Genomic DNA, 26,722 nt, shown 5'->3' with positions numbered 1-26,722 from the left:
GGTTAGGCTGCTGAGACCACATTCTCCATCAGTTAATCTGTGCCTCTTAAGGTGTGTCTAAACTACATGGCTCCATCGATGGAGCCATGTAGATTAGGCTGATCGGCAAAGGGAAATGAAGCCGCGATTTAAATAATCGCTGCTTCATTTAAATTTAAATGGCTGCCGCGCTGAGCCGACAAACAGCTGATCAGCTGTTTGTCGGCTCAGCGTGCTAGTCTGGACGCACCTGCGCCAACCTTAAAGCCCTTTATCGACTTCCCCGTTATGCCTCGTATGGTGAGGTTTACTGTGGAGGTCGATAAAGGGCTTTCATGTCGGCAGGGGAGTATCCAGACTAGCGCGCTGAGCCGACAAACAGCTGATTAGCTGTTTGTCGGCTCAGCGCGGTAGCCATTTAAATTTAAATGAAGCTGCGATTATATAAATTGCGGCTTCATTTCCCTTTGCCAAACAAACAAATCTACATGACTCCGTCGACAGAGCCATGTAGTCTAGACGTACCCTTAGTTACTTAGACTGTAAGCTTTTGGGACAGGGACTGGTACAGTGCTTGCATGATAGGATCCTGGTCCATGACTCTGGCTCCTGCCTACTGTGGCAATGCAACTAATCAGTAATAATACAGGAGCAAGCAGTTGCTTTTCTCCAATCCTAGTCTGGCCACTTAAGCTAGGCATGGAGCACTGCCAGTGTAGTGTTTGTGGACCCTAGGTCTTGGAGGCTTTATATGGTTTCTGGCCATACTCAGAATGATCTACATGGGCGGAGCAACCCCCAACCCTGCCTCTTCTGCCTGAGACTCTGCCCCTTCAACAACTTTCCCCTTCCACTGTGGAGTAAAGTTCCTGCCCTACCTCAGCCTGATTCTTCCTGACCACTTTAGAGACAGGGGCTTCTGTGCCCTGCCTCAGACCCAGCCTTTCCCAGTGACCAGGAAGTATCGACAGTTTTGCCTACATTACCTGCCACTCATGACAATCTATGATTGGAAGAGCTACTTATTCTGGGACTTTGCAACTACAGACTGATACTGAGTTACTCAAAGCTTATTTGAGGGGAGTAAGCTCAGCAGGGAAGAAAACTGAGGCATTTAATTCAGGAGAATTATGCTGAGTGCCTGTTGTAGTATGGACAGGTTTTGTGAATGTTTCAACAGGACTGTCTAGCTAGTCCTTTCAGAACAGAGACCATGCAGAGATTAATCATTTGAATAATTGCATAGTGTAGAGTGAAACATCCACAGAGCTTCACTGAAGGAATGCAGTCATCACAGGTAGAATTCAGGTACATTTTGAATTCTCCCTCAGTTATACTTGTTCATTTCCATTCTAATCATGGTTGAATTAGTAGTTGCATTGACTTTAATTGAGCTATTAGCAGGAACTTGCATGAATAAATGTTTTCTGGGTTGGACCCTGGGATTGTGCAATGCAGTGCTATAAATATTGTATGATAATGGAACTACAGGTTGAACCTATCTAGTCTGGCATCTTCAGATTCTGACTGGTGCTGAACCAGAGAATTTGCCGAACCATGGGAGGTCAATATTGTCTATCAGCATTACAAACACTTCCACTGCTTACTGGGCTCTGAGAGGACATTTAGGGGTAAATTAGAACTAAATAACAGCACAGAACACTGAGACACAGGACTGGTGGCTGTAAACAAACTTTATGGGGCTGTGGGAAATTTGGCCACACCCATGATAAGTGGACATCTGGCTTACTAAAATCATTCCAGCACACAAATGTTGGTGGACCAGAGAGTGCCAGACTAGAAAGGTTCAACCTGTATTTCATTATGGAGCTTAATTATAATGAAAATGAGAGAAAAAGGCAGAGAACTTTTGAAAGCCTTCACTTTACTGATAAAATACATGCTTTATAGGATTTCTCTGTGAATTTCATTTCTGATCTGCTATCTTTTGAAGCTGTTGATATGGATAGCAGCTATGATGTGTGTAACCTTTAGCTCGTCTAGTATGCAGCATTTCTAACAATAATAAAGTTACTAGTAAAAAACTCGTAAAGATAGTTGTGAGTATTTAGTTTAATATTTACCTTATCTGTTGCTGGGGTTCCAACCCTTCAAGATGCTGAATGTATCCGGAATGGTGCTGAGTGACCTCTGCTCGCTGTGACTCTTCTATATGTTCCACTTACCTAGGAAAAGTAAAGTTAATTAAGTAACCTAATTATTTGCCGTATAAGGCACTCACCATGTTTATAGATGTTTTTGGATTGAGGATTGGCAACAAAATATTTATAATATACTTGGTAAAGTGTTTAACATTTGAGAGATAAAACAGATTTTAGGTCAAGTGAAAATCCTAGAGTATTTATTGCTGTAACAGCTATGCATCATAGTTGTTCTTGTACATTTCTCCTTGGAGGGCCTGGCCCATTGCCATGACAACAGAGGGCACTGCCAAGACGTCAGATGCTTGTAAAAGTTTCTCTCTGATTTGTCTTTCTTTGGTCAAAACACCCTGTAATTGGCTCCTTTAATTTAGCTGTAGGAGTCTGATCCAATGTTCACCAATAACAATGGGTGTCTTTTCTGCTGAGTGTGATGAACAGGTCCTAGATTACTACTAGACTAGCTTTACCATGACCAAGTATGGACTAATTTTCAGTTTGGCTATATGTACACATTTATCTTTGAAAATAAGATGTGCACTATTCCTACAAGCTCCACTGTGCATACAAACAAGAGTTTTTTGCTTGTTAAGGAACAAATTCTGCTCTTACAGTGGAGTAAATCTACAGTGATTCCAGGGAAATCACTGATGTGTGAGTGAGAGGAGAATCAGGACCAGTGCTCTAACTTTAACAATTTTATAACAGGAGATTATTCCTTTTTCCCCCTCTAAACTTCAAGCTCTTGGAGTCATGTGATTGTTCATATAATCTCAGCTTTCATAAAAAAAAAAAAAGTAAATTTCTAGCCCTCATGGTTACAGAGGAAAACTAAAGGGGGAGGGGGAGGAGGGAGAACCCTCAGTGCTCAAAAACTAGACTGCAGATACATTTTCTGACATTTTTTAACATCTCATGATTTTCAGGCAAATAACCTGGTTTTTGGGGCCAGACACCTGATCTTTGGATGCATCAGACTGGCAATCCTTCTTTAGGCCGACCCCAGAGTTAGAAAATCATCCAGCTTTATTGTGTTAGATTTTCAGTTATACTATTCCTGTTTGAGTAAACTAGAGAAGTGAAAAGTAACACTTTTGCTAAGGCCTTTTTAAACTTTTTTTTAAATCCAGCTTTGAATTTGTACACTGATGTGGGAGGGCCTGTTGTTTGCATATACTTACCCACTGATGACAGCTTAATAAGCTCCTTTATTTTGTGTTTTTATTCAATAAGCTTGTCAGCTTTTGTGTGCAGTCTGACCTCTGCTTCCCTCCACCCCCTTTCTTGTCTGCAAGGGGCACCTCTGTCGCTTTAATTTGTAATAAAAGGCAATTCTAAAGGGATGTGAACTGACTGGCAGTACAGATGTGAAATCTTAGAAAAGATTATAACTTTCTCAGGGATTGACCCTGTATTTTTAGGCATCTACATCTCCTGCTGAAGTCAGTGGGAGTTTGTGGTGAATACAGTCTTTGAGAAAGTCAAAACAGTTAGTGAAGACACCTGCTTTACGTGGATTATTGTGCACAGTGTGACAACTATGCAACATTTCATACCCATCTTTTATTTTAGTAAGGTGAAAGGAAAGCATCCCAAGCTAGTACTGTTTACTACTAGGTTTTATACGTCAAGCCATTAAATTGAAACACTATCTTCTTTCCGTACATTAACTGAAACCATTCCATACTGGGGTATGAAAAATGTTAAATTTGGAAAGTCTAATATGTAACTAGATAATAAAATAAATGCTGACCATACAAAGAGAATTTTAATTGTTGAAGTTACTGATTCACTCTGCTTCCTCTACTTTTATTTCTTTCCTGTTTGTATCAGTTTTTTATTTTTACTCCAGTTTTATTCACATTTTCTGTGTGGTTGTTTTTCCAATTTAAGCTGGTTTATTGCAATATGCATAGTATATAATTACTTTTATTGGTAGTGAAAATGACATTGTTCTATCTGGGACTTTACAAACTAGATTGGACAAAACCCAAGAAACTATGCTTTGGGGAACAACTTTGCATTGACAGGAAGAGGGGCTAGATAATAAGCTAAATTTTTTAAGGAAAATACATGTACGTCTGTATTTTATGAGGTTGTGTACATATAAATGACCACTTTGGATGGCTGCTTATTTGTTTGCATCAGAATAGACCTATTTTTTTAAAATTCAGTCCTTACTATTGTACACATAAATGTGGTCATGTATTGCACGTGCATTTTTTTTGTTAGGCTTCAAGCCTTCATTTAACATATATTTAAATACAATCCAATAGCTCCTTTGCATGTATGATTTCCATGCTCCAATAATTGTCTAACAAAACAACAATTCCATTGATAGAAATGTTTTACATAAATAATAGAGATAAAGAAGAGCTTATGCCAGATTATTTATTTCTTTAGTTAGAATTAGATATGATGAAGCAAAAATATAGTTATTGTAATGTATTTAACTATGGATTTAAGAAAGTTTAAAAGGATTTATGCAAGAGAATTTTCCATTGTGATTTGAAGAGAGATTTTGGGTCTTTTAAACTTTCACAGCAACTTGAAGCAACTAACTAGGCTCCAGAACAGCAAAGTCTGTACTAAATATAAACATCAGTCAGCAAAGATTTTTTTGCGGTAGAGCAATTGGATTCTAAACAGATAATTAAATGCAGTGCCACCCAACTCTCGAGAACAAATCTATCACAATATTATGACCATTGGAATGTGTACTTTGAGACTGTTCTCTTACAAAAGTATTCTAAATTTATTCTTATTAAATATGTTAATTAAAATAAATTCAGAATGTATTAATATGCATACACATGCTATAAAGCTAATTCATCTTAATTAAAATTACTTTGTTTCTATTCCACTCTTTCAGAAGGTTTGAATGGCTAATGGAGTCTGATGTCCTTGTGTCACATTATCGGGTTTTAACGTGAGTAGGCAGATCATTGTTGCACCCACTAGTATATGTTGTCCCAAATTTGGTGCAAAGAGTGCCATGTGAGGTGTCAAACGAGAGCTTATGATATGCTGACTCTGTCTAGGGGACTCATGTACAGTCTGTGTGTGAAAAGTTATGAATATGGGCTTTGTATTTATATTTTAAATATTTTCTACTGGGAAGGGCACTTGCTCAATACTGCACAGACAAGGGTTACCAATTGACACTTCAAGAGCACACAATGGCCCCTTGCCTGAGAAGGACACACTTGGGAACTCTATGGCTCCTTGCCCAAAAAAGACAAACTGGTTTGTGGGTCATGTGATCAGCCCATTTTGGGAGGCACCGGCACCTAGGAGAAGAATGGATTTTCCCTCCACATTGGCAAGGGATCATGAGGGGACCTTCATCTTGTCTTCGCTCCTGCCCTCCACTTTCTGAAGTACCACTGGTAGGGACAGAGGGCCCAGAAGGATTTGTTGACCCATCCTGACATAGGATGTACTCCAGAGACTTTTAAACCAGCAGTTTGTTACATCTGTGCTAAGAGCCTGCATCAAGAACTTGGCGATTGATGTATGTAATGTATTCTGTTTAAAATCTCACTCTCAACCTCTTCTTTCAATAAACCTTTAGATTTTAGATTGTAAAGGATTGGCACAGCATGCTCTTTTGGATAAGATCTGAGGTATAAATTGACCTGGGACTGTGGCTGGTCCTTTGGGACTGGAAGAACCGGTTCAGAGTTGGTGAGACTGGTTTTTATGACCTCTCATCTGTTTAAGGTGTGGTGCTGGTTGTGGCACGGGGGGTTGCTTGTGAGGCTTCTTGCTGGCCAGATGGGCAGCTGGATCTGGAGTTCTCTGTTGTGATTTGTTTGGGAAGGGCCCCAGTCTTGGGCTGTAAGTAGTCCTCGTTCTGAGCAATTTGCCCTGATTTGTCAGCGGTGTCCCAGACAACCTGTTATATTACCCCTTGTGTTCATTATTGCTTTGAATTGACATTTACAGTAGAACTGACATTTTATTATATTTGTCTTCTAAAGCTCACTTCTGTTTTATGATTTTCCCCCCTCAGGATAATACAATTTAATAAATTCCCTCTATTGCTCTATCAAACTAGACTAGAAGGATATAGAATCTCTTATTAGGCTCTGATATGCAGAAATTAACTTTTAAAGATAGTGGGCCCAATCTTATGCTCTTAGGGAACATCTACACTATGAGATAAGGTCTAATCTATTATGATCGACTTCTTACCACCCGATTTTGTGACACCAAAGGTCCGAGTCTTCACTGCGGGGCAGAATCAAATGTAGTCCAAAGTAGTGCATCCCCATTAGAGAGCCTTCTGTTGACTCAGTGAGGCACCATGGGCAGTTTTGAATTCTGGGACCAAAACTGGGAGGTTATGGGCTCATGTCGCCAGCATTCCATAGTGCACTCATCTAGTCCCTCCCCCTTACATGAGCTAAAGGAGAAGCAGTGTGCTTGGGCTTTTTTGGGCTTGGTCACCTGCACAGACTCCATAGCAGCGTGAGCATGGAGCCCAGTTTGCAGCAAACCATTTTGATGGTGACGTATCATGGCATGCCCAATGGCACGATACTTGGGGGGGTGTACACATGTTGTTCCACCAGGAAGAGGATGAGGTGGAAGCTTGGTGTAGCATAGAGGCCCTACTCATGCAAGACTGGCACTGATACTAGTGTACCACCAGTCAGTCCTCTGGACACAGTGGAACACCAGTCTGGTGGGGCTGAATTGTGATGCAGAGATGGGACAATCAACAGTGGCTGCAGAATTTCAGTGTCTTGTTCAAGAAACCCTAAGTTAATATGTATTACTAAAGCTATGATGTATCACTATCTCTGTGTTTCTAATGCAGAAATACTTGCCACAAATACATATCTGATGCCAAAATCTCTAATGCATATTTTAAAAATAAAGTATTCCGTTTTTTTGATGCACGTTTTACCAGTTGTTTTGAAGTACGATGCTATTCTTTCACTGAAAGGAATAATTGCTTACTTCATGTACATTTTTGGTATTTTTTTCTTTAAAAATGAACAATGATATAGCTAAGGGAATGATTCATTACAAATAACGTGTTTACTGAATTTAGCATCTTTTTGTGCTTGTTTTAAATGTTTGTGAGCATATTGTAAAAACTTGCTTGTTTTTCAGAGTAGTAAATGAATTTACAATGTTTTTTCCATGATTAGTTAAGAACTTTTAATTGCACTAGCATTTCAAATGTTGCTAAGTTGTGATCAATCAGAACACACAAGGTATTGTTTCTGAACTCTGAGTGAGCATAAAAACAATGAATAGTTCTGCAGCACCTTAGAGACTAACAAAAAATGTAGATGGTATCATGAGCTTTCGTGGGCACAACCCATTTCTTCAGATGAATGGAATAAGGGGTCCAGGATACAAATAAATAGCAGAGAAAGAGAACAGATGGGGAGGGAAAGAGAAGGACTAAATACTGATATTTAGAGTATCTGTGCTAAATGAGGCTAATCGAGTGGACTGTAAGGACCTGGTGCTTAACTTTATATGTCATTAGGGTGTGGAATGTAGCGGCCCATCCAGGTCAGGCCTTTCTTCAGACCTTGGTTACAGGTGTACAACTTGTAAATGAAACCAAGTTCTGCAGTGTCTCTCTTCAGTTGGTTTTTGAAATTGCTTTGTAACAGAATAGTCACTTTTAGATCCATTAGTGAGTGCCCGGGCAAGGTAAAATGTTCCCCAACAGGTTTCTGTGTGTTATTTTGAATATCTGATTTGTGTCCATTAATCCTTTGTCGTAGAGACTGTCCAGTTGGCCAATATACATGGCAGAGGGGCATTGCTGGCACTTTATGGCATAGATCACATCTGTGGCTGTGCCGTAGCATGAGCCTCTGATGCGGTGGCTTATGTAATAATGTCACTTGTATAGATGTGTGGCGAGAGTTGGCACTGGAGATGATTGCAGGGGTGGGTTCCTGGACGAATATGATGGAGGTGTGCTGCGTAATTGCTGGAAAGAATTTGTTTCAGGTTAGGGGGTTGTCTGTAGGCGAGGATTGGCCTGTCCCCCAAGGCCTGTGAGAGTGAAGGATCATTTTCCAGGATAGGTTGTAGATTGTTAATGATGCACCAGAGGGGTTTAAGTTGGGGGCTGTAGTGATGACTAGTGGTGTTCTGTTGTTTTCTTTGTTGGTCTTCTCTTAAAGAAGCTGATGCCTGGGTACTCGTCTGGCTCTGTCAGTCTGTTTATCACTTCACTGGGTGGGTATTTAAGTTTTAAGAATGCCTGATAGAAATCCTCTAGGTGTTTTCTCTCTGTTTGTGGGATCGGAACAAATCTGGTTGAATCTGAGGACATGACTGTAAACAATTGATTGGGAAATGTGTCTTGGATGGAATCAAGAGGCATGTAGGTAAGTGTAACAGTTGGTAGGTTTCCATTATAAGGTGGAAATGTGGCTGTCGTTTAATTGTACTGTTGTGTCAAGGAAGTGAATCTTTTGTGTGGACCTGTCCAGGCTAAGGTGGGGTGGAAGTTGTTGAAATCCCAGTAGAATTCTTCAAGGATCTCCTTCCTGTGGATGCATAAGATGATGTCAACATAGCATAAGTAGAGCCAGGTTTCTAGGGGTCGAGATCAGTCATAAAGATGGTGGCATATTGTGGGGCCGTGTGGGTGCCTATAGCTCTAAGGTGTTTAAGGTTTTTTTCAGTTACAGACTAACACTGCTACCCTTCTGAGTGAGCATAGTTCTCATAGGCTCTGATTCAAAGTCCACTGGCGTCAATACTGAGACGTCTATGGACTTCAGTGAGTTTTGGATGATGTCCATAATCAGGATAGTGTGAAGAAGCCATGGTGGTTTTTGAGCCTCTCAGGGATGGGGAGGAGATGAGTACATTCAGGGGATTTTTAACCTTTTACGTCATGCTGGCTTCTCTACCATTAGACTTAAAGGGCTGGGGGTAGAGTGCAAATTTAATTTTCTGTTGTGTGCATTTTGTCCCTGCTGCAAAATTTGTAATCAGATCTTTGTTCACCTCATTTAACTGCCTCTCTGCCAAGCCCTTGGCAAGAGTTGCTAGAAGCCTATCTCCTGGCTGTGTAAAACAGTCCCTATCCCCTCTGGAGTAATCACAGGCTTAAAATGTTCTGACAGTGAAAGTGTCTGTGCAAGTAAAACATGATCACTCAAGTATTTTTCGAGAAGCAAAAGGGGCTGGAGCATGGCTGAAGTGCATTCATTTTAAAGTATTTTGCAATATTCACCCCCACTCTAATATTCTTACACGTGGAATTTCAACAAGTACTATTAGAAGCATTTTCTGTATTGGAAAGGTTATGCCTTGACATTTGCAATGGTTTTTTAAAGTTCATTATAAAGATCTAGTTAAACCCTCTGTGGCGTTTAAATAAAAATAGACAGTCAGTGCATTGATAATAGCACAAAAATTCCTTGATCTTTAAGTGACATTTTCTAATACTGAATTGTTATGATTATGCCAGATAGCATATATGGTAAGATGGATTCCCTCTTGTAAGTCTTCATATCTACACATATGCATATTTTACTATATAAGTTTCTTACAAAGGGTCTTGATTATAAAAGCCTACCCAGAAGGGTATGAAAATACTGCATACCCAGGCTCAGTGAGGGCCACGTGTGGCCTGCAGAGCCTGCACTGGGCAACTGAAGAGTTTATTCATGGGATTCAACAGGAGCTCTTCTCAAATGTAGGGGATACAATGCTGTGACATGGGGTTGTAAGGGCAGTATCCTAAACAATAGAAGAGGATGCAAGAGACTGCTTCCTGCATTCATGGAAAAATAAGAGCATGCCCAGAAGTATTATACTAATCTCTCCCCCTTTGTGCACTTTTTTCAGCTCTATGGCTACTGTTACCAGGATAGCAATGACATCCCAGACACACTGACCACTATCACTGAGCTAGGATCACCACTGGAGATGATTCAGCTTTTACAGACGTCCTGGGAGGACAGATTTCGAGTAAGTACAACAAGAAGTGCCAGAGGGGTAGCTGTATCAGTCTGTAACTTTAAAAACAAAGAGTAGTTCTGTGGCATCTAAGAGATAAACAGAAATATATGGAATAATGAACTTTTATGGATAAAACATACCGAAACTCATGATCCTAATTTTTTTTTTAAGTCTCTACAGGTATGTCTACACTACCCTCCTATTTCGAAACAGGAGGGTAATGTAGGCATACCGCACTTGCAAATGAAGCCCGGGATTTGAATTTCCCGGGCTTCATTTGCATAAGCCGGGTGCCGCCATTTTTAAATCCCGGCTGGTTCGAACCCCGGCTGGTTCGTGGAATGAGGAGTAACGGTAGTTACTACCTAGTTCGTGCCGCGTGGGGGCACGGGGTTCGAACCAGCCGGGATTTAAAAATGGCGGCGCCCGGCTTATGCAAATGAAGCTTCAAATCCCGGGCTTCATTTGCAAGTGCGGTATGCCTACATTACCCTCCTATTTCGAAATAGGAGGGTAGTGTAGACATACCCTACGATGCCCCAGGACTACTTGTTTTTACAACAAGGTTATCTAGAGGACTTCTAAGTATAAAAAATAAGAGAAGTTACACAAGTTACAGTTTTTTCACATTTAATAAACTGCTTTGGAGTGTTGTCTGGAATACTTAACACTCCCATTTTTCAATTTTTAAGATACTGCACTCTTACATCTGTTGATATATAATTATAAGAGTTTCTTGTGTTCACATATTTTCAAAGGTTTCATCCTTGTTAAAAGGTTGGCATTTTTTGGCTTGAACGTTGTGCTCTTCAACTGGAATTCAAACAATAGAAGGATGTGATATCTCCATCTTGAGCCTTATCACAAGCTGATTTTATAATTGTTTCCTGTTATATTACCTTATACTGGGGAGGGGGGAGAGAAGAAGGGTAAAGCAAGGTTTATAAATGTATACAAATCTAAAACTATGTTTGCCCAATGAACCTCAGGTTGGCAATTTAACAGAAACATGGAAGTCATACTTAATTTGCATGGAATGCCGCCCAGATTGTACCTGCCAAAATCTCAACAGGCTTCATTTAGATCTCCGGTCCTGTGAACTGCATTTGGCCCATGAGTCATACTTCAGGTGCCTTGTTATAAAAGAAATACACTCCTAATGATGTCTCAATCAAATTTTTAAAGCTTGTAATGGCTTGTGAAGTATACTGCTGTCTCCCGCATGCAACTGCAAATTATGACACTGTGCTATAAATTGCAGAAGATGCACTAGATTATTGGTTTGACTATATTACATAGGTTGTGGGTGGGAAGCTTCTCTTTAGAATGGGTATCCTTTACAGGGCAGTTACAGGAAGATGGAGGAGAAATATCTTGGCAGTGTTGGTTCCGGGAATATTCTATTCCTGGAATTGTTGTAATGAAGACTTAGGTAATGTCATAACTATTACCTTATCCAGTGTGCCACTGTCTTAGAGGAGAAGAAAAAGGATGCTGGAATTGTTTATATATCTGTCCCAGTGAAGCAAACATTAACATGGTTGTTTAACTTTACGCACTCAAGTAATGCTTTTGTGCTTGCAGGACAGGGACTACATTTCCACAAACCAGGACCTATTGAAATCAGTAGAAAGTGGAATGAATGGTGCAGAACTGAGCCCTAAAAGATGTATTTTAATTTTGATGTGGGGTGTATATACACACAGTCCATATCAACACTGATGCCAGGTACATAGATAAAAGACTAACAGGGCTCAGTACAGGCACTAGGGTTTGTGTCAATGGGCCTTGGTAATGTTTGAGGAAGGAAGAAAGATTTGAGATTGCAAACAAAAATCCCTCTTTGTTTTTTTGCAAAACACGGATACTTTATTCAGGCAGAGTTTTCCATAGTAGTTTATAAGAAATCTGTGAAGTTATTTTTTTATATTTGCCTTTGAGCAGTTAAAGATGTTAATTATAATTGTGTTCAAGCTTGTTTAACAATTTTAGCATAGTGGTGAGGTTATACAATGAGGTTCTGTGTAATGCTTCTGACCCAAGGAAAAAGTCACATTGACATTCTGAAAGTTAAATGCATCATTTTAGTTTACTTTCATTTCCTCAGCAACATGATATGACTTACATACAGCATCCTCTGAAATGCTACATACAAGATTTCTGTATATTTCAAGAGGAACAAAAGAGTAGTCAATGCAGACTTCCCATAAACATACTTGTATTCATAAACTTTTGATGTTGCTTACGTAGGACAAAATAGTTCTAGGCTGGTAAGGCAGGGGAAATGATTACAGAAGTGCTGGATTGTTTAATATTTCACAGCCGTGAAATCTGTAAAGTATAATATAAGCCATATTTAATCTCTCTTTTTGCGTAAAGTATGTAGAAATATTTCCCTGAGGATATCATTTATGCAGTGAGATTGGACTACTTTAACAAAAAGCAAAGCTTACATGTAAACAGAAAGCTACCCAGCTTGCATAAAACGTGTTGATAACTGAATGGGCATGCTAATATTTGACTGCATGAATATTAATATAGGTTGAACCTCCCTTGTCAGCACTGTTGGGACCTGAGTGGACCCGAACCACAGAGTTTGTGGGACAAGGGGAGGTCAACGCTCCCTACCCAGGTGTAGGGCTCTGCTCTTGGCTGGGGCTACACTCCCTGCCACCATGTCCAGCCCTGCACCCTGCCAGCCCTGGCCAGGACTGCATCTACGACTGCACCAGCCCCAGCCCTGCTGCCTCCAACCATGGTTGGTGCTGTACCCCGCCTTCCCCATATACTACTGGCCCGGTCTGCACACCTAGCTGCCTTTCCTACTGACTCCAGCCCAGGCTGGGGCTGTGCTCTCTGCTGCCAGCCCCAGCCAGGACTGTGCTCCTGACTGCTGGCTCCTAGCCCCAGCTGGGACTTCACTCCTTGCCACCAGCTCTGGCCAGGACTGTGTTCCCCCACAGTGCCAGCTCCACTGGGGATGCGCAGCCCACCACCAGCCCTGCTTGAGCTGGTCTTCTGAAATTGGGAAGTCAGGGCTCTCTGGTTCCGAAATATCTGTGTTTCTGCTGGACCACAGATGTTGCCAGACCAGAGAGTCCCGGATTTTAGAGATTCAACCTGTAGTTTTTGTTGTGTTTATATAATACATACAAAGGAATCTTGTTTAGGCATCATAAATGAACTACTAATAGTAGTAAAACCTATCGGGTTAGGTCCACATTTGTAGATTAAAAATATTACTCTTTTCTGTCTAATGGCAAAGGCCAGATAATTCTTCACTCTGTGGCCTAGTCTGATGTACATGTGTGCAGTGGCATTAATTTGAATCAGATTCTGTGTGTGGACATAAGGGTGTGCCTACATGCATGGTCCCTGAGCCTACAAAAATTTAGCTTTGTGCACCATGAATAGTTTCACTGAGGTCAAACTACTCTCAGTGTGAAAAATTAAGCACGTGTCTGTTTTTAGAGGATAAGAGACTTAGATTGCAAGATAAGGGCCTACGTGTGATGTTTTATCAAAAACAAAAGCTTTTATTTCTATTAATAAAATTGAAACAAAAAAACTTCAGCAGCTCAGAACTCACAAGTAATCTTACAATAATAAAATTGCATATGGGAACATTTCTAAAGAAGCATAGTTTAGTTTCAAGCTTTTAAAGGTTTTCATAATATATATTGAAAAAATAATGTTAAATATTATGAAGAATACCTTGAAGGTATCAACTTCGATTTGATGATAAATGTCATGCCTATATTTTGTCATTATTAGGTTTGTAACTTAATTTAAAGAAGATGCATTTTTTACATGCTCCATACTAGAAAATGACACAGGCTATGTACGCTTTTATATTTCAGATATGTCTCAGCTTAGTTCGGCTTTTGCATTATTTGGCTCACTCTCCTCTTGGCTCCGTGACACTGTTGGATTTTCGCCCTCGACAGTTTGTGATTGTAGATGGAGAGCTGAAAGTAACTGATTTGGATGACGCCAGCATAGAAGAAAGCTCTTGTACCAGTAACAGTGACTGTTTCATAGAGTTTCCAGCAAGAAATTTCACTCTTCCCTGCTCTGTGGAGGGCCGATGTCAAAATATGAATGAAAAGAGGAATCTTTATAATGCATACAGGTAGATAAAATGAATAAAATGACAGTAATTCTGCATAGTTATTTATAGCTATTGAAGTCAATGGAAACGTTGGATTGGATTCTTATAAAAATAACTAAAACATGTAATTTGTGTTGTAAATATTTCATTAATAATACATAACATTAATACCTTGGAAGTACTTTGCAAATATTGGATCTGATTTACCACTAAAGTGTATGTTGATATGACTCTATTGAAGTCAGTTACAAGGTAAATATTTATACCAGTGAAAAACTTGAGTAATTTACTGGGCCCAAATCACTATTGCTAAATTGTTAATGAAATGATTTACCCAGCACATTTGTGATGTAGATTAATAAATGTTTACCATCCCTTTTTAAGTAGGGGCAAACTGAGGCACAAAAATGAAATGACTGGAGAAGTAGAATGAGAGACTGTCTTCTAGTTCTTGCTCTGACCACTAACCACACACCATCTGCCTCTCTTCTGTTGATTATAAAACTTGCTGGTTCAGTTGTTTGATAGCAAAAAGCCTGTAAGGGGCATTGTGCTTTTTTTACTGTAGCCCAAGGATAATTTGGAGAGTAATGTCCCATAGGTTATATTGAATATTCATATTTTTTAAAAGCCATCAAAGCTTTCAAGTTCTCTTTTCTGAATTTACCTCATGTTTCATCCTGCCAACAAACCAACTATTCCTCTTTGAATAGGCAATAATTTGCTTGCTTCTTGCACTACTCCCATCCAGCGTTCCCTCTAAGCTTCATGGCAGCACAGCTTCACAGGTGATTAATCAGCCCCGCCTAGGCTCAGGGCTTCATGACTGGGCAGGGCTGATTAATCACCTGTGAAGCTGTGCTACCATGCAGCTTAGGGGGAACACTGCTCCCATCTCATCCATCTCTAAGTACCCTCCACTGAGGTATAGATCCATAATTTATGGGCAGGCCATGCTTATGATGTAGAGGTAATTGGGTGGTATTATGTTTGGCCAGTCAGAACTTTGAAGAAAGCACGTAGCTCAAATGTCTTATCTTCAGAATTTTGTTTTTTAAGGGCTCTTCAGATTTACAACTGAGTGGTTTTCTGTATGGCTGTGTCTACATTGGCATCCCTTTCCGGAAAAGGGATGCTAATGAGACACTTCGGAATTGCAAATCCGCGGGGATTTAAATATCCCCCGCGGCATTTGCATTTACATGGCTGCCGCTTTTTTCCGGCTCGGGGTTTTTGCCGGAGAAAAGTGCCACTGTAGACGCAATTTTCCGGAAAATAAGCCCTTCTCCGGAAGATCCCTTATTCCTACTTGAAGGGAATTCCTCCCTTGAAAGTAGGAATAAGGGATCTTCCGGGAAAGGGCTTATTTTCCGGAAAATCGTGTCTACACTGGTGCTTTTCTCAGGCAAAAACCCCGAGCCGGAAAAAAGCGGCAGCCATGTAAATGCAAATGCCGCGGGGGATATTTAAATCCCCCGCAAATTTGCAATTCCAAAGTGTCTCATTAACATCCCTTTTCCGGAAAGGGATGCCAATGTAGACACAGCTTATATGTGTGGGGTCTGCGCTCTTTACTGTGATTGCTTAAGCTTGCTTTTTGGGCCAAACACTGCTATTAACTTCCATAGGCCCAAGAATTGATCCTTCATGCATAACTTTTGTGTTCTGGCTTGGTGTTGAAGAGCACTGGTGAGACCGCATGCTGTGGCCTGAGCCAGGCAGGACTGAGCGTCTGAAGGCAATGCAACAATGTTGTCAGGGTAGCCAGTTTTCAACCAGACACCCAGAAGAAAAGGGACCCTCTCTAGCCCTCCCCAGCCCAGTGAAAATGAGTGAGACAGTGAGGGTAAGGGAGAGTGGGCAGAGTCAGGCCTTGGAAAAGGCTTGGGACATGGGTGTTCGGTTTTGTTCCATCAGAAAGTTGGCAACCCTAAATGATGCTCTCATTTTTTAGGCTTTTCTTTCAAGCATTACGCCACTTACTCCTTGCCAGACCACAGCTAGAAGAGTCTTCTCCAGGAGAGTCTTTTGCTTTTGTCCCAATGCACTTACTAGCATGTGTGTTACATTATCTGACCACACTGAAATGGATTCCACTACATGACTGTCATATGCAGTCGCGTAATGTAATTTTTAACGTATCCTACAAAATGTTCCATTTCTATTTGCTTGTGTTATACGTCCTTCTTAGTGAACTAGTTTTTGATTAGGGCCATTTTGCTGGTCTGGCCAGGAAAAAAATTAATATGCAAGTATGCTTTTCAGCCATATAGTATCATAAATGGGGATATGCCCATGACACTTTTGGAATGGTTGCTGGTCTCACTGAAGAAAGCTCTCATTTCTCATCACAGTGGTTAGCACTTGTGAAAGTGCTGTTGAACTATTCCAGCTGCTCATCAGTTTCTAAAGTTCTCATTTTGCAGTTTGAAAAATGCTAATGCTTTTAGAACCTACTGTTGCTTAATAATATGCTCACGTGATAGACCCATACCATGACAGCAGACCCACAGTCTGGTAAGCTGCAGAGCTGCCCTTATGAATGTATCTCTAACAATCTCTATATATGCTCACTCAACAAGGACATAACTACAAGCTACTTTGTGTAGACAGCTAGGTTTTGCAATTCCCAGATCCCCTTGTATTGGATCACTGTTATGGCAGGTGAATGGCAATACAACTTTCTGAAGGCTTGGAAAAATAGTTTCTTGTTCACATCTGGTGCTACTTGGTAGTCCCAATGTGCAGCACATTAACCAATAGTATGAATCTGTTATTCCTGGCTGAATTTACTAGAGCAACCCATGAGAAACATCACTGGATCAGTCCCCTGGTTCTTAGGTGGATTATTAGAGCTGAGAAAATATTGCACATTTTTTTTTGTAAGTATTGGTTTGGATTTTTAAATTCTTTCCTTCAGTCATGCATGCATCTTGTTGTGTACCCTCAAGGGGCACTTTTTTAAACAATGAGGGTAATAATGAACCATTGGAACAATATAGCAAGTGGTATGGGGAATTCTCAATTTCTGGACATTTTAAAAACAATATAGGAGCTCTTTGTAGATGAGCTGGTCCAGTTAAAAAAAGGAATGTAATTCAAGGAAGTTCTGTGGACTATGTAATGCAAGTGTTCGGACTACTGAAAGCTCCCACTGGTCCCTTCTGGCCTTATACTCTACAAATCATAAATGAAGAGATGATGCATAACTGTTAGTGAGCACAATTCAAAGGTTCTTCTGGTAGTATGCAGTAGGATTCAGGGCAGGGTGCATAAACCCTGACAGAAATCGGAGGGCAGGTGTCATGTGATGCCTCGTGCCCCCTTCTACTCAGTTGTCTCTTCATGAATGTTCTAGTGTGACTTTCATTGGTACTTAGGTCTACGAATTTCAAAGTCACATGTGCATCAATATTTAAGTGTGTGAGTGTTCATAACAAAATGCCTGTACCCTTATTTAACCAAGGATCAGAAACAATACTCTTATTTATTCTATCCAATTGTAACTATCCCAACAAGTCTGAAAAGTAAGCTGTGACCTTTGAATACTTTCAAATAACTGCTGGCGATCAGTCACAATCCACTTGTGGATTTTCCAGGTGAAGAGTATTTACCTGATGAATTTTTCATTGCTAATTATTTGCTTACTTTTAAAATGCTGCATTAGAGTGCTGCTTACTATATAAAACACTAAGAAAACTTTTATAATAATCTTACTTAGGGATTTTGTAAATGGTCATTTTGGAAGGGATTAATTTTACTCTTGTATTAAAAAGTTAGTCTTTAGGAAATATTAATTGTATAAAATCGAAATAGGTCAGCTCGATTAGGTCACAGTACTCATTCCTGTAGGTGACATTTTCCAATCAATGGCTTGATTAAAAAAAAATGTGATGTGAAACCTGCTTTATTCTTTCCAGTGTGTATGATTCACTACCGTATAGCTGTGTGGGAAAACTGTACTTTTCAGGATAGACGAGGCAACTCTCAGTAAAATGTCCTACTTGTTTTACCATTCTGCTCATTACCTAGTATTTATGTCTGATACTTTTGTTTATATTACCAGATCCTGAACTATCCATCTTTATCTAATGTTCCTCTGAAACAGGGTTTGTAGAGCTTAGTAAATACTGGCTTAGCAATAGAAATTTAAAGGGGCACTGTGAAATTGCTTATTCCTTAAATAATATGGGAATGCTGATTTCACTTCTCTAATTAAAAAAATTGCTGGGCCTGCTTTTCCAAATTGTAAATGTATTTTGTGACATCATCCCCTTTTAACTTGCATTTAAAGGTTAGATGTTTGCATTTTGATATCACCAGGCACTGAGCATAGGGCAAGAGCCATCACAGCCAGATGCTTATTTCAAACTTTTGAGAAATTAGGACAGAAATTGTAGAACCTCTTTGTTTTTATTTGTTTCTTTCCTTTTTACAGCTGTTTACTCCCTATGAAAAGTAAAGCAAACTACCTGAATTGCTTGCAGTTGTTTTTTTTCCAGCAGACCACGTGCATTCAACATGGAGTCCATTTAGAAACACCACGAATGCATGTTAATTATAACCCTATCATAGGAATATTGAAGATGTCCTGAAATTCAGTGGTGCAGAATGATTCCTCTCTGCCCAACATTCATCTTATAAAGCATAGAAATAATGCAGAACTGAAAAGGAAATAATTGCTAAAATGAAATAAGCAGAAATCTGACATGTATTTTTACAGTTTGGGGGAAAAAACCAAGACTTCAGAGTTTGACAGTGTCCCTTTAATAAAGTTTGTCCAAGTACAGACAGCTTTGCAAATGCTCACAAGCCATGGGGCTTCACAGAAAATGTCTATGTTAATGGAACATTTACAGGTAGTTACAAGGCAGCCTTGTGTATAGCAGCTTAGTTTAGGTTTGCCAGACAGCCGTATGACTAGCCTCAGCTATATATTTATTTGATTTATAGAATATGATTATATTTCCTGAATAGGTCAGAGACTTGAGGAATAAAATTCTAATAGTTTATGTTGTTCAGTGGTTACTAGACCCTTGTCAACATTATTTTAAAATACTTACTTTTCCATTGCAGGTTTTTTTTTACATATCTTCTGCCACACAGTGCTCCACCTTCCTTGAGACCATTGTTGGATATGATAGTCAATGCCACAGGTAATCACAGTGTAAATATGTGACACTGCCAAATATGCCTTTTTCATATCACTGTATGTTTATATATTTTTGTGGGGAAGAGTGAAGGTGCTATATTTGGGTATGTCTACACTACCCTCCTAGTTCGAACTAGGAGGGTAATGTAGGCATACCACACTTGCAAATGAAGCCCGGGATTTGAATTTCCCGGGCTTCATTTGCATAAGCGGGGTGCCGCCATTTTTAAAACCCCGCTCGTTCGAACCCCGTGCAACCCGGCTACACGGGGCACGAACTAGGTAGTTTGAACTAGGCTTCCTAGTTCGAACTACCTAGTTCGTGCCCCGTGTAGCCGCGCTGCACGGGGTTCGAACGAGCGGGGTTTTAAAAATGGCGGCACCCCGCTTATGCAAATGAAGCCCAGGAAATTCAAATCCCGGGCTTCATTTGCAAGTGCGGTATGCTACATTACCCCGCTAGTTCGAACTAGCAGGGTAGTGTAGACATACCCTTTATGTGTAGGACCAGACTCTCTTCACTTAGGCTAAGTCTACCATGCAGCTGGAGGTGCTAGCTTTGATTGAACGAGAATGCTGAAAATTGCTGGCATGGGCTAGCCACTGGAGACTGTACCTAGTACAGTAAACTTCCAATAATCCGGCACCTTTAGGACCCAGGGGGTGCTGGATTATCAGATATGCTGGACTATCGGAAGGGGGGGCTATGAGGGGTCTAGGGTGGTGTTTGGGGGGATGCCACCCCAGACCCCTCATAGCCCCCCCTCCCGATAGTCCGGCTTTGCCCCAGGCATCCCCGATTCAGCTGCCTGCGGCAGAGCAGCTGGGGTGCTGCCAGGTTGGTCCGGTAGCGCTGCCCCTTGGCGCTGCGAGATCAACCCGGCAGCACCTCAGTTGCTCTTGGGGACTCCTGGGGCAGAGCAGCTGGGGTGCTGTCGGGTTGGTCCCACAGCGCCCCAGCTGATCTGCCCCAGGCGTCCCCAAGTCAGCCCCTGCTGAAACTGACCAGCGGTTGACTTCGGGAAGCCCGGGGTAGAGCAGGATTATCAGAATCGGGGACAGCTGGGGTGCTGCCGGGTTGGTCCCGCAGCACCGAGGGGCAGTGCTGCGGGACCTACCGGCAGCACTCCAAGTGCTCTGCCCCCAGCTTCTCCGAGTCAGCCGCTGGTCAGTTTCAGCAGCGGCTAAATCGGGGAAGTCGGGGGGCAGAGCAGCTCCAATGGTCTGGCTTCCTGGAGCAGTTCCAGGTTCCTGATGGTGCCGAACCATCAGGAGTGCCAGACCATCAGATGCCAGACCAATGGAGTTTTACTGTATCTCAGATGGGATTGTATTTAGGTGGATCGCCCAAGTTACTGCCCATGATACTTTGGCTACACTGCTATTTTTAGGTGCTAGTTTTGGCAGAGCTAGCACATTAATGTCTGTATACCTGAGCTAGGAACTGTATCTCCAGGTTGCAGTGTAGACGTATGCTTAGATTGAAATTCACTCCTGTCCAGAGGAGCCAAGATGAGGCCTATGCACCATTTAAGTCTCTTAAGTAGGATGTGCCTTATCCTGGGCCCCAGCATAGAGATGAAGTTCACCCTTACATAGGTACAGTTCCCTTTGCAAGTCAATGATCCTTTGACCAAAGCAGAATTTGACTCAGAATTTGGTGGTACCTGCATGGACCTCTCAGAAGGAACAATCCAGCCCACATAATGAAATTCATGCTGCCCATGCACAGCCCTCTGCAAAATGTTATTCCCATGTTAAGGGATTCAATGGTGTGAAGCACCTTGAATGGGCTGTCTCCACTGAGATGAATTTAAACCTTGGAGACAATTTATTGCTTACATCTCCTGGATGACATTAGAGATGATTTTATGCTTCAGAATCCAGAGTAGACCATAATATTATCTTTACCATAAAATGACATTCAGACAAGAGTAGCTTGACTACGTCTTAACTATACTTTTGATTTCATGCCAGAGGATTTTTTTCCTGCTTTGTACTCAATATATTTTATGGGGAGGTGGAATGTGCCAGGCTATAAATAATTTCAAATGGAATTCACTGGAAAGGAGTTTTCATCTCTTGTGGGTAACCCATCCTATCATATTCAGACGGGAAGCTAGCTGTCTCAGAACACAAGCTTCTCAGCTTTGGAGACACAAGGTTGGAGCTTGACTCATGGTACATATGAAAATCAATTTGGCAGTCACTTTGTAATGCTTAATGGACTTTAAATCTACATTATCAAAACAACACACCGTTTGGCGCTACTGAATCTTGATCCTTTGGATCTTACTCGAGTATGAACCCTATTATTTCCAAGTTATTTGTCTAAATCACTGTTTTTCCTGTATTTAATTAAAGGAGAACTCCACTGGGGAATAGATGAAACAGTGGCTCAGCTAGAAAGAGTTTTGCATTTATACAAGAGTGGTATATACCTACAGAACACTACATGGATGCCGAAAGCTGGTAAAGTATTCCTTTGACAGATATAAAGTTATTGGCTCTATCTGGATTGTGAGGTGTAGAGAGGAGTAGAAATAAGAAAGAGAGACCAAAAAGGTCCCTGAAGTCATGGACTTTGAAGTTCATAGCAGTGCTTCCAGGGAGTCAGAGTTTCATGGGTACTAAGGAAAGTATTAAGGCTGGTGATTGAATTTATGGAGAACAACCATCAACCATATTCTGAGGTGGAAGTTTGGGATAGGCCAGAGCAGGGAACCCATAAACAGGAACCCAATTTATCTCCATGAATAAGATTCATAGTATTTCCTTATAGATATTGCAGTTGCTGCAGGTTAGAAGCATTAAGCTTCCTATCCACTCTAGAGAGGAAAAATCCCTGCAACCTCCAACAAAACTGCCTAAATTGACAAAAAATGTATACAATTTACATGTTAAATTTTTTCTTTTACATTTTAACAAAAATCTCATGTATAGCACTATAAATTAATACAGTGCTTTTTTTCAAACATACACTTTAGATGGATAAATATTCTACCCCAAAGAACACATTACAAAATATAATATTTGAAAGATGGTAATAGATAAATGTTCTCATTTAGCCAAACCACCACCACCACCAAAAGAAGACATACAGAATTTATCTTTTTGTAATTGCTGTATGTCAGACTTTGAGTGGCTAGAGGGTGAGAGGAGAATATAGTGGTTTTTCTGCACATGTATAGCAGAGAGAAAGAGATGGGTAATAAATGAAGATGGATTTAGGGTAAAGGATTTGAAAAGTTCAGTAAAGCATTTCCCTTGTGTCACTTGTGAGTCAGATTTATTCCTGGTGTATCTCTGCTGACTTCAGTGGGCTCTGACCCTAGAGATGAATTTGGCCTCCTAATCACAAATAATTCAATATTTATTATGTTGTAAAATTGGCAAGAAAATTGTTGCAGGTGTTCATTTAACTTTCTAATGTTCCGATTTTCATCACAATCTTTGCTGAGTGATGCCTGTCAACACAGTCAAATCATTCTTAGCAGCACAATCAATAGTACAAACACATCCTTTGTTGAGGAAGTGCCAGGAAGGTTGAGGTTTTTCTGTGATGCTGGCTGATTCCAGATTTAGCTCCCATGTCAGGACAATATGAGGTTTTGAATTTTAAAGGCTGTCTGTCTTATAAAGAATTGCTGGGAGAAAACCCAAGACAGCAGTGCTAAATGTAACTGCTTGAGGCTTCACTGATATGAGCAGGCTTGAATTAACATTAAGTTTCTGTATTTCATATGTGGTTTAGTTATATATAATCCTGAATAACTATGGCTCAGATTTTGCTACCTTTGCTCAAGTTGGCTAGTGCTCTTGATTGCAAGTAGTCCCATTGACTTATATGGAACTGTTCAGGGAGCATAATGCTACTCAGCATGAGTAAAGGGTTTAGAAATTGCCCTATGTAAGCACGAGAGTACAGTTTCGTGCAATTTTAATAAAGTTATAATTTAATGTAACATTCAGGTTAATTACATTAGCTGAATCCTCACATAAATTAATGGCAGTCAAGGGAAATCAAATATCCTCACAGAAATGACACTGAAACAAGACCTTATTAACTTGTGGGCAAACTTTCACACTTAGATACCATGTCTTCAAAATGCACTGGCCTGTTTCTTATTTGTACCAAGGCCATTTTACATCCATATAATGATGTAAAAAGATGTTAAAGTGGGTGTGTATTTAATGTCCTCCTATTTTAAAGCCCCTTTATCCTAGGGTGAACAGACAACATATGTGAAAAATTAGGGAACTTTTGATGGGGGGAACGACAAAGCTCCTAATATCAGGACTTTGGTTTCCCCTACTTTATCCTGCCAAAGAAGTGTAAAGAGGCCTTAATGCAAATGAGAATCAATCCCTATGAGTCCACTCGTATTTTTCCTTCTTCACACAGGCTCTTCTCTCATAAGATTTGACTTTTAGCATTCCTCTAGAACAGGGATACTCAACACGTGCGGCCCACATGGGCCTGCATGTTGTGTAGTCTTGCCTTAATCTTTGTATTCATGTCCATCAGTGTGAAATAGATTCTTACTGCATCAGAAAGAGACCTAGAAAATATGCCTGTTTTGGTATAATCCTCCCATGCTGAAACCAAAGCCACTATAGTGGGTTAAAATTCAGGAACTGCATGTGATATCTCTCTTTTAAAAAGGAACATTGGAAGGTTCAGCTCATGGTGCTTCATAATTTGATTTAGCTTTAGAAACTCAGAATTATCCATCGTCTTTAATAGAGAGTTATAAATCTTTACCAGAAAAGACACCAAGGGGATCTCTGAATAAGGAAAAACACAAGCTGACCTTTCATGAAACAGATTTATCTACCAGAGGCTATGGTTTTTGCAAGGAAATCTTTTTCAAGCGAGAAAGGTGATACTGACTATCAGTAGGAAAGTGACCACTAGGAAAGTTCTTGTCAATCTTGCCCATAAATTAAATTTAACAACATGCACCATGGTCATGTCACAGAAGGACTTGGGTCTTAAGGTTTCACTGTGTTTCAGATGTAAAATGTTTTACAGTGGTATAAATTGTATTATACTCTGGAGTTTGCTTCTAAATTACTGAAGCAAAGTACAGAAGGGAGTGGGAAAAGTCGTCTTTCAATACCATATGGCTACATCTACACTGCAGGCTTCTTGCGCAAGAACTGTTTTGCTCAAGAGTTCTTGAGCAAAAATTCTTGCGCAAGAGCGGGTCCACACTGTCATGTGCTTTTGTGCAAGAGCGTCCATGGTCGTGTGGATGCTCTCTTGCGCAAGAAAGCTCTGATGGCCATTTTAGCCATAGGGGTTTCTTGCGCAAGTAACCCCTGTTGCCTGTCCACGCTGCCTTCTTGCACAAGAGCTCTTTCTCAAGGGGGCTTATTCCTCGTGGGGAAAGGAATAACTCTTGCACAGGAAGCCCTCTGTTCCGATGCTTTACTGTAAATTTCCTTGCACAAGAATGCGCATGCAGTGTAGACGCTCCGCAAGTTTTTGCACAAGAATGGTCGTTCTTGTGGAAGAAGCCTGCAGTGTAGATGTAGCCTATATGTCTTCTGTAATTGTAAATAACAAATTATTATGCAGTTGCTATACTGTTTTGAATGAAACTGTGTATTCAAATGCTTTTATACATAATGAGGTATTCGTTCTTATGAGAACCTTGAAAAATGTAGATTAAGACAGGAACCATATATTTCCTTGTAAAGACTTTTTAAAACAATAATATTATTGCCATAACTGCACGGATATTATGCTATATAAACCCACTGGATTTCATGGGTAAAATTGCTTCCTCATTGAAGTCTATAGCAAAACTTTCACTGATTTTCAAAAGAATTATGCTGATTTGCACCAACTACAGTTCTTGGTGCTGGAATCTTAGTCTAACCCCACAATTTTTCAGTAAATTCAGTAGTTGCACAGAAATTTATAAGATGCACTGTAGCTTTGTTGTTCATTAAAGCAAATAGGTGAACCATTATTAAGACTTGAAGTGGTGGGTTAGCCAAACAAAAGGCTTAATTAGCTGAAATAAAAGCAGTTGTTGAACCAAGTACATTTACATAACTCAAGAGACAGAGTGCCAGGGAGTAAAGTAAAATCTGTTTTCCTTTGTTCTTTGACATTTTAGCAGGGTTGTACTGTATGTAAATAGTTACAATGCAATAATAATGTTTCTTAAAAAATACTATAGTAACCTGCTCAAGAAATATTAATAACAAGTATGTGGGGATGTGTAAGAGAGAGAAATGTTGGAGGGTAGAAACAGATCACATAGCCATTATTAGGCTTACCTACAAAAGACAATAAACACTTTCTGGAAGATATTTAAAGGCACATATGTTAGATCTGGAACTACATTACAAACAACTCCCTTCAAGAAGTCTCACAGATTCTAAAATGAATTCTGCTTGACCAGACTTGTGCTCCTGGTGTGACCTATTCCACAACCATAGAGGGCCAGATTGTAGGAGGCCTTTTACTAAGTCACACAAGGATGGAAGAAGCCTCTCCACTAGCTGTGTGTGTACTTCCACTTTAGGAGGACAAGGACTGGGTTTACAACTACATGTGAGGCAGGAGACTGAAAGTGAGACGGGGAGAAGCATGGTCTGATCAAACATTTATTGGCCCATCGGGGCGGCCAACACACTGGCAATGAGTAGCTGTGCTCACCTCACCATCAGCATGCAGCAGCCTCAGAGACAGTAGGGCTATGTCTACACTGGCGGCTTCTTGCGTGAGTAATATGCAAATGAGGTGAAGTGTGGAATATCGCCGAGCCTCATTTGCATACCTAATGAGCCACCATTTTTTTCAGAAGAGGCTCTTGCTCAAGAAGGAGCATCTACACTGCCCCTTCTTGTGCAAGAAAAACCCTCTTGCGCAATGTAAGAGGAGTCCCAGCCACTCCTCCCGCCCCCAACCGGCTTCTGTGCAATCACAGGCTCATAGAGCCGATTGTGGCCCCGCCTTCCAGCCACTCCCCCCGCCCACACCAAGCTTCTGTCCACTGCGCAGCCAGAAAAATCAGAAAATACTGGACATTGCACGTGTCCAGTATTTTCTGATTTTTTTTTTTTTTTACCAGACAGAGAGTGCAAATAATGGACTGTCGGGTAGAATACTGGACACCTGGCAAACCTAACTGCAGCAATATTTTATTTTTTTTAGAATCATATATATAGTAGCCCAATGTCTGTGACTCTGTAACGCTGAAATGCTGGCTGTTCCCTCTGGACAGTGCTGTTGCCTCCCTGGCTGTTCCCTCTGGGTGGCGCTGTTGCCTGAGTCCCATCCTTTGCCTCCCACCATGGCGCTTGGCTGACTTCTGTGCCGCTCAGCCAGGCCACAAGCAGCTG

General features: G+C 40.7%; 1 protein-coding gene across 2 annotated transcripts in view; it reads left to right on the top strand.

The window, feature by feature from the left end:
- PKDCC (protein kinase domain containing, cytoplasmic) overlaps window positions 1-26,722 on the top strand; it is a 50,656-nt gene that overhangs the window by 11,058 nt on the left and 12,876 nt on the right. For both annotated transcript variants that reach the window (XM_006133974.5, XM_006133973.5), the window contains exons 2-5: window positions 9,984-10,106; window positions 13,958-14,229; window positions 19,285-19,364; window positions 21,725-21,832. In XM_006133974.5, coding sequence (XP_006134036.3) covers window positions 9,984-10,106; window positions 13,958-14,229; window positions 19,285-19,364; window positions 21,725-21,832 — 583 coding nt within the window. The remainder of the gene's footprint in view (window positions 1-9,983; window positions 10,107-13,957; window positions 14,230-19,284; window positions 19,365-21,724; window positions 21,833-26,722) is intronic.

This window comes from Pelodiscus sinensis, chromosome 3, assembly GCF_052426305.1.
Source record: "Pelodiscus sinensis isolate ZL-2025 chromosome 3, ASM5242630v1, whole genome shotgun sequence".
NCBI lineage: Eukaryota > Metazoa > Chordata > Testudines > Trionychidae > Pelodiscus > Pelodiscus sinensis.
The sequence above is the reverse complement of the archived record's forward strand: the minus strand, read 5'-3'. Positions and strand labels throughout refer to the sequence as shown.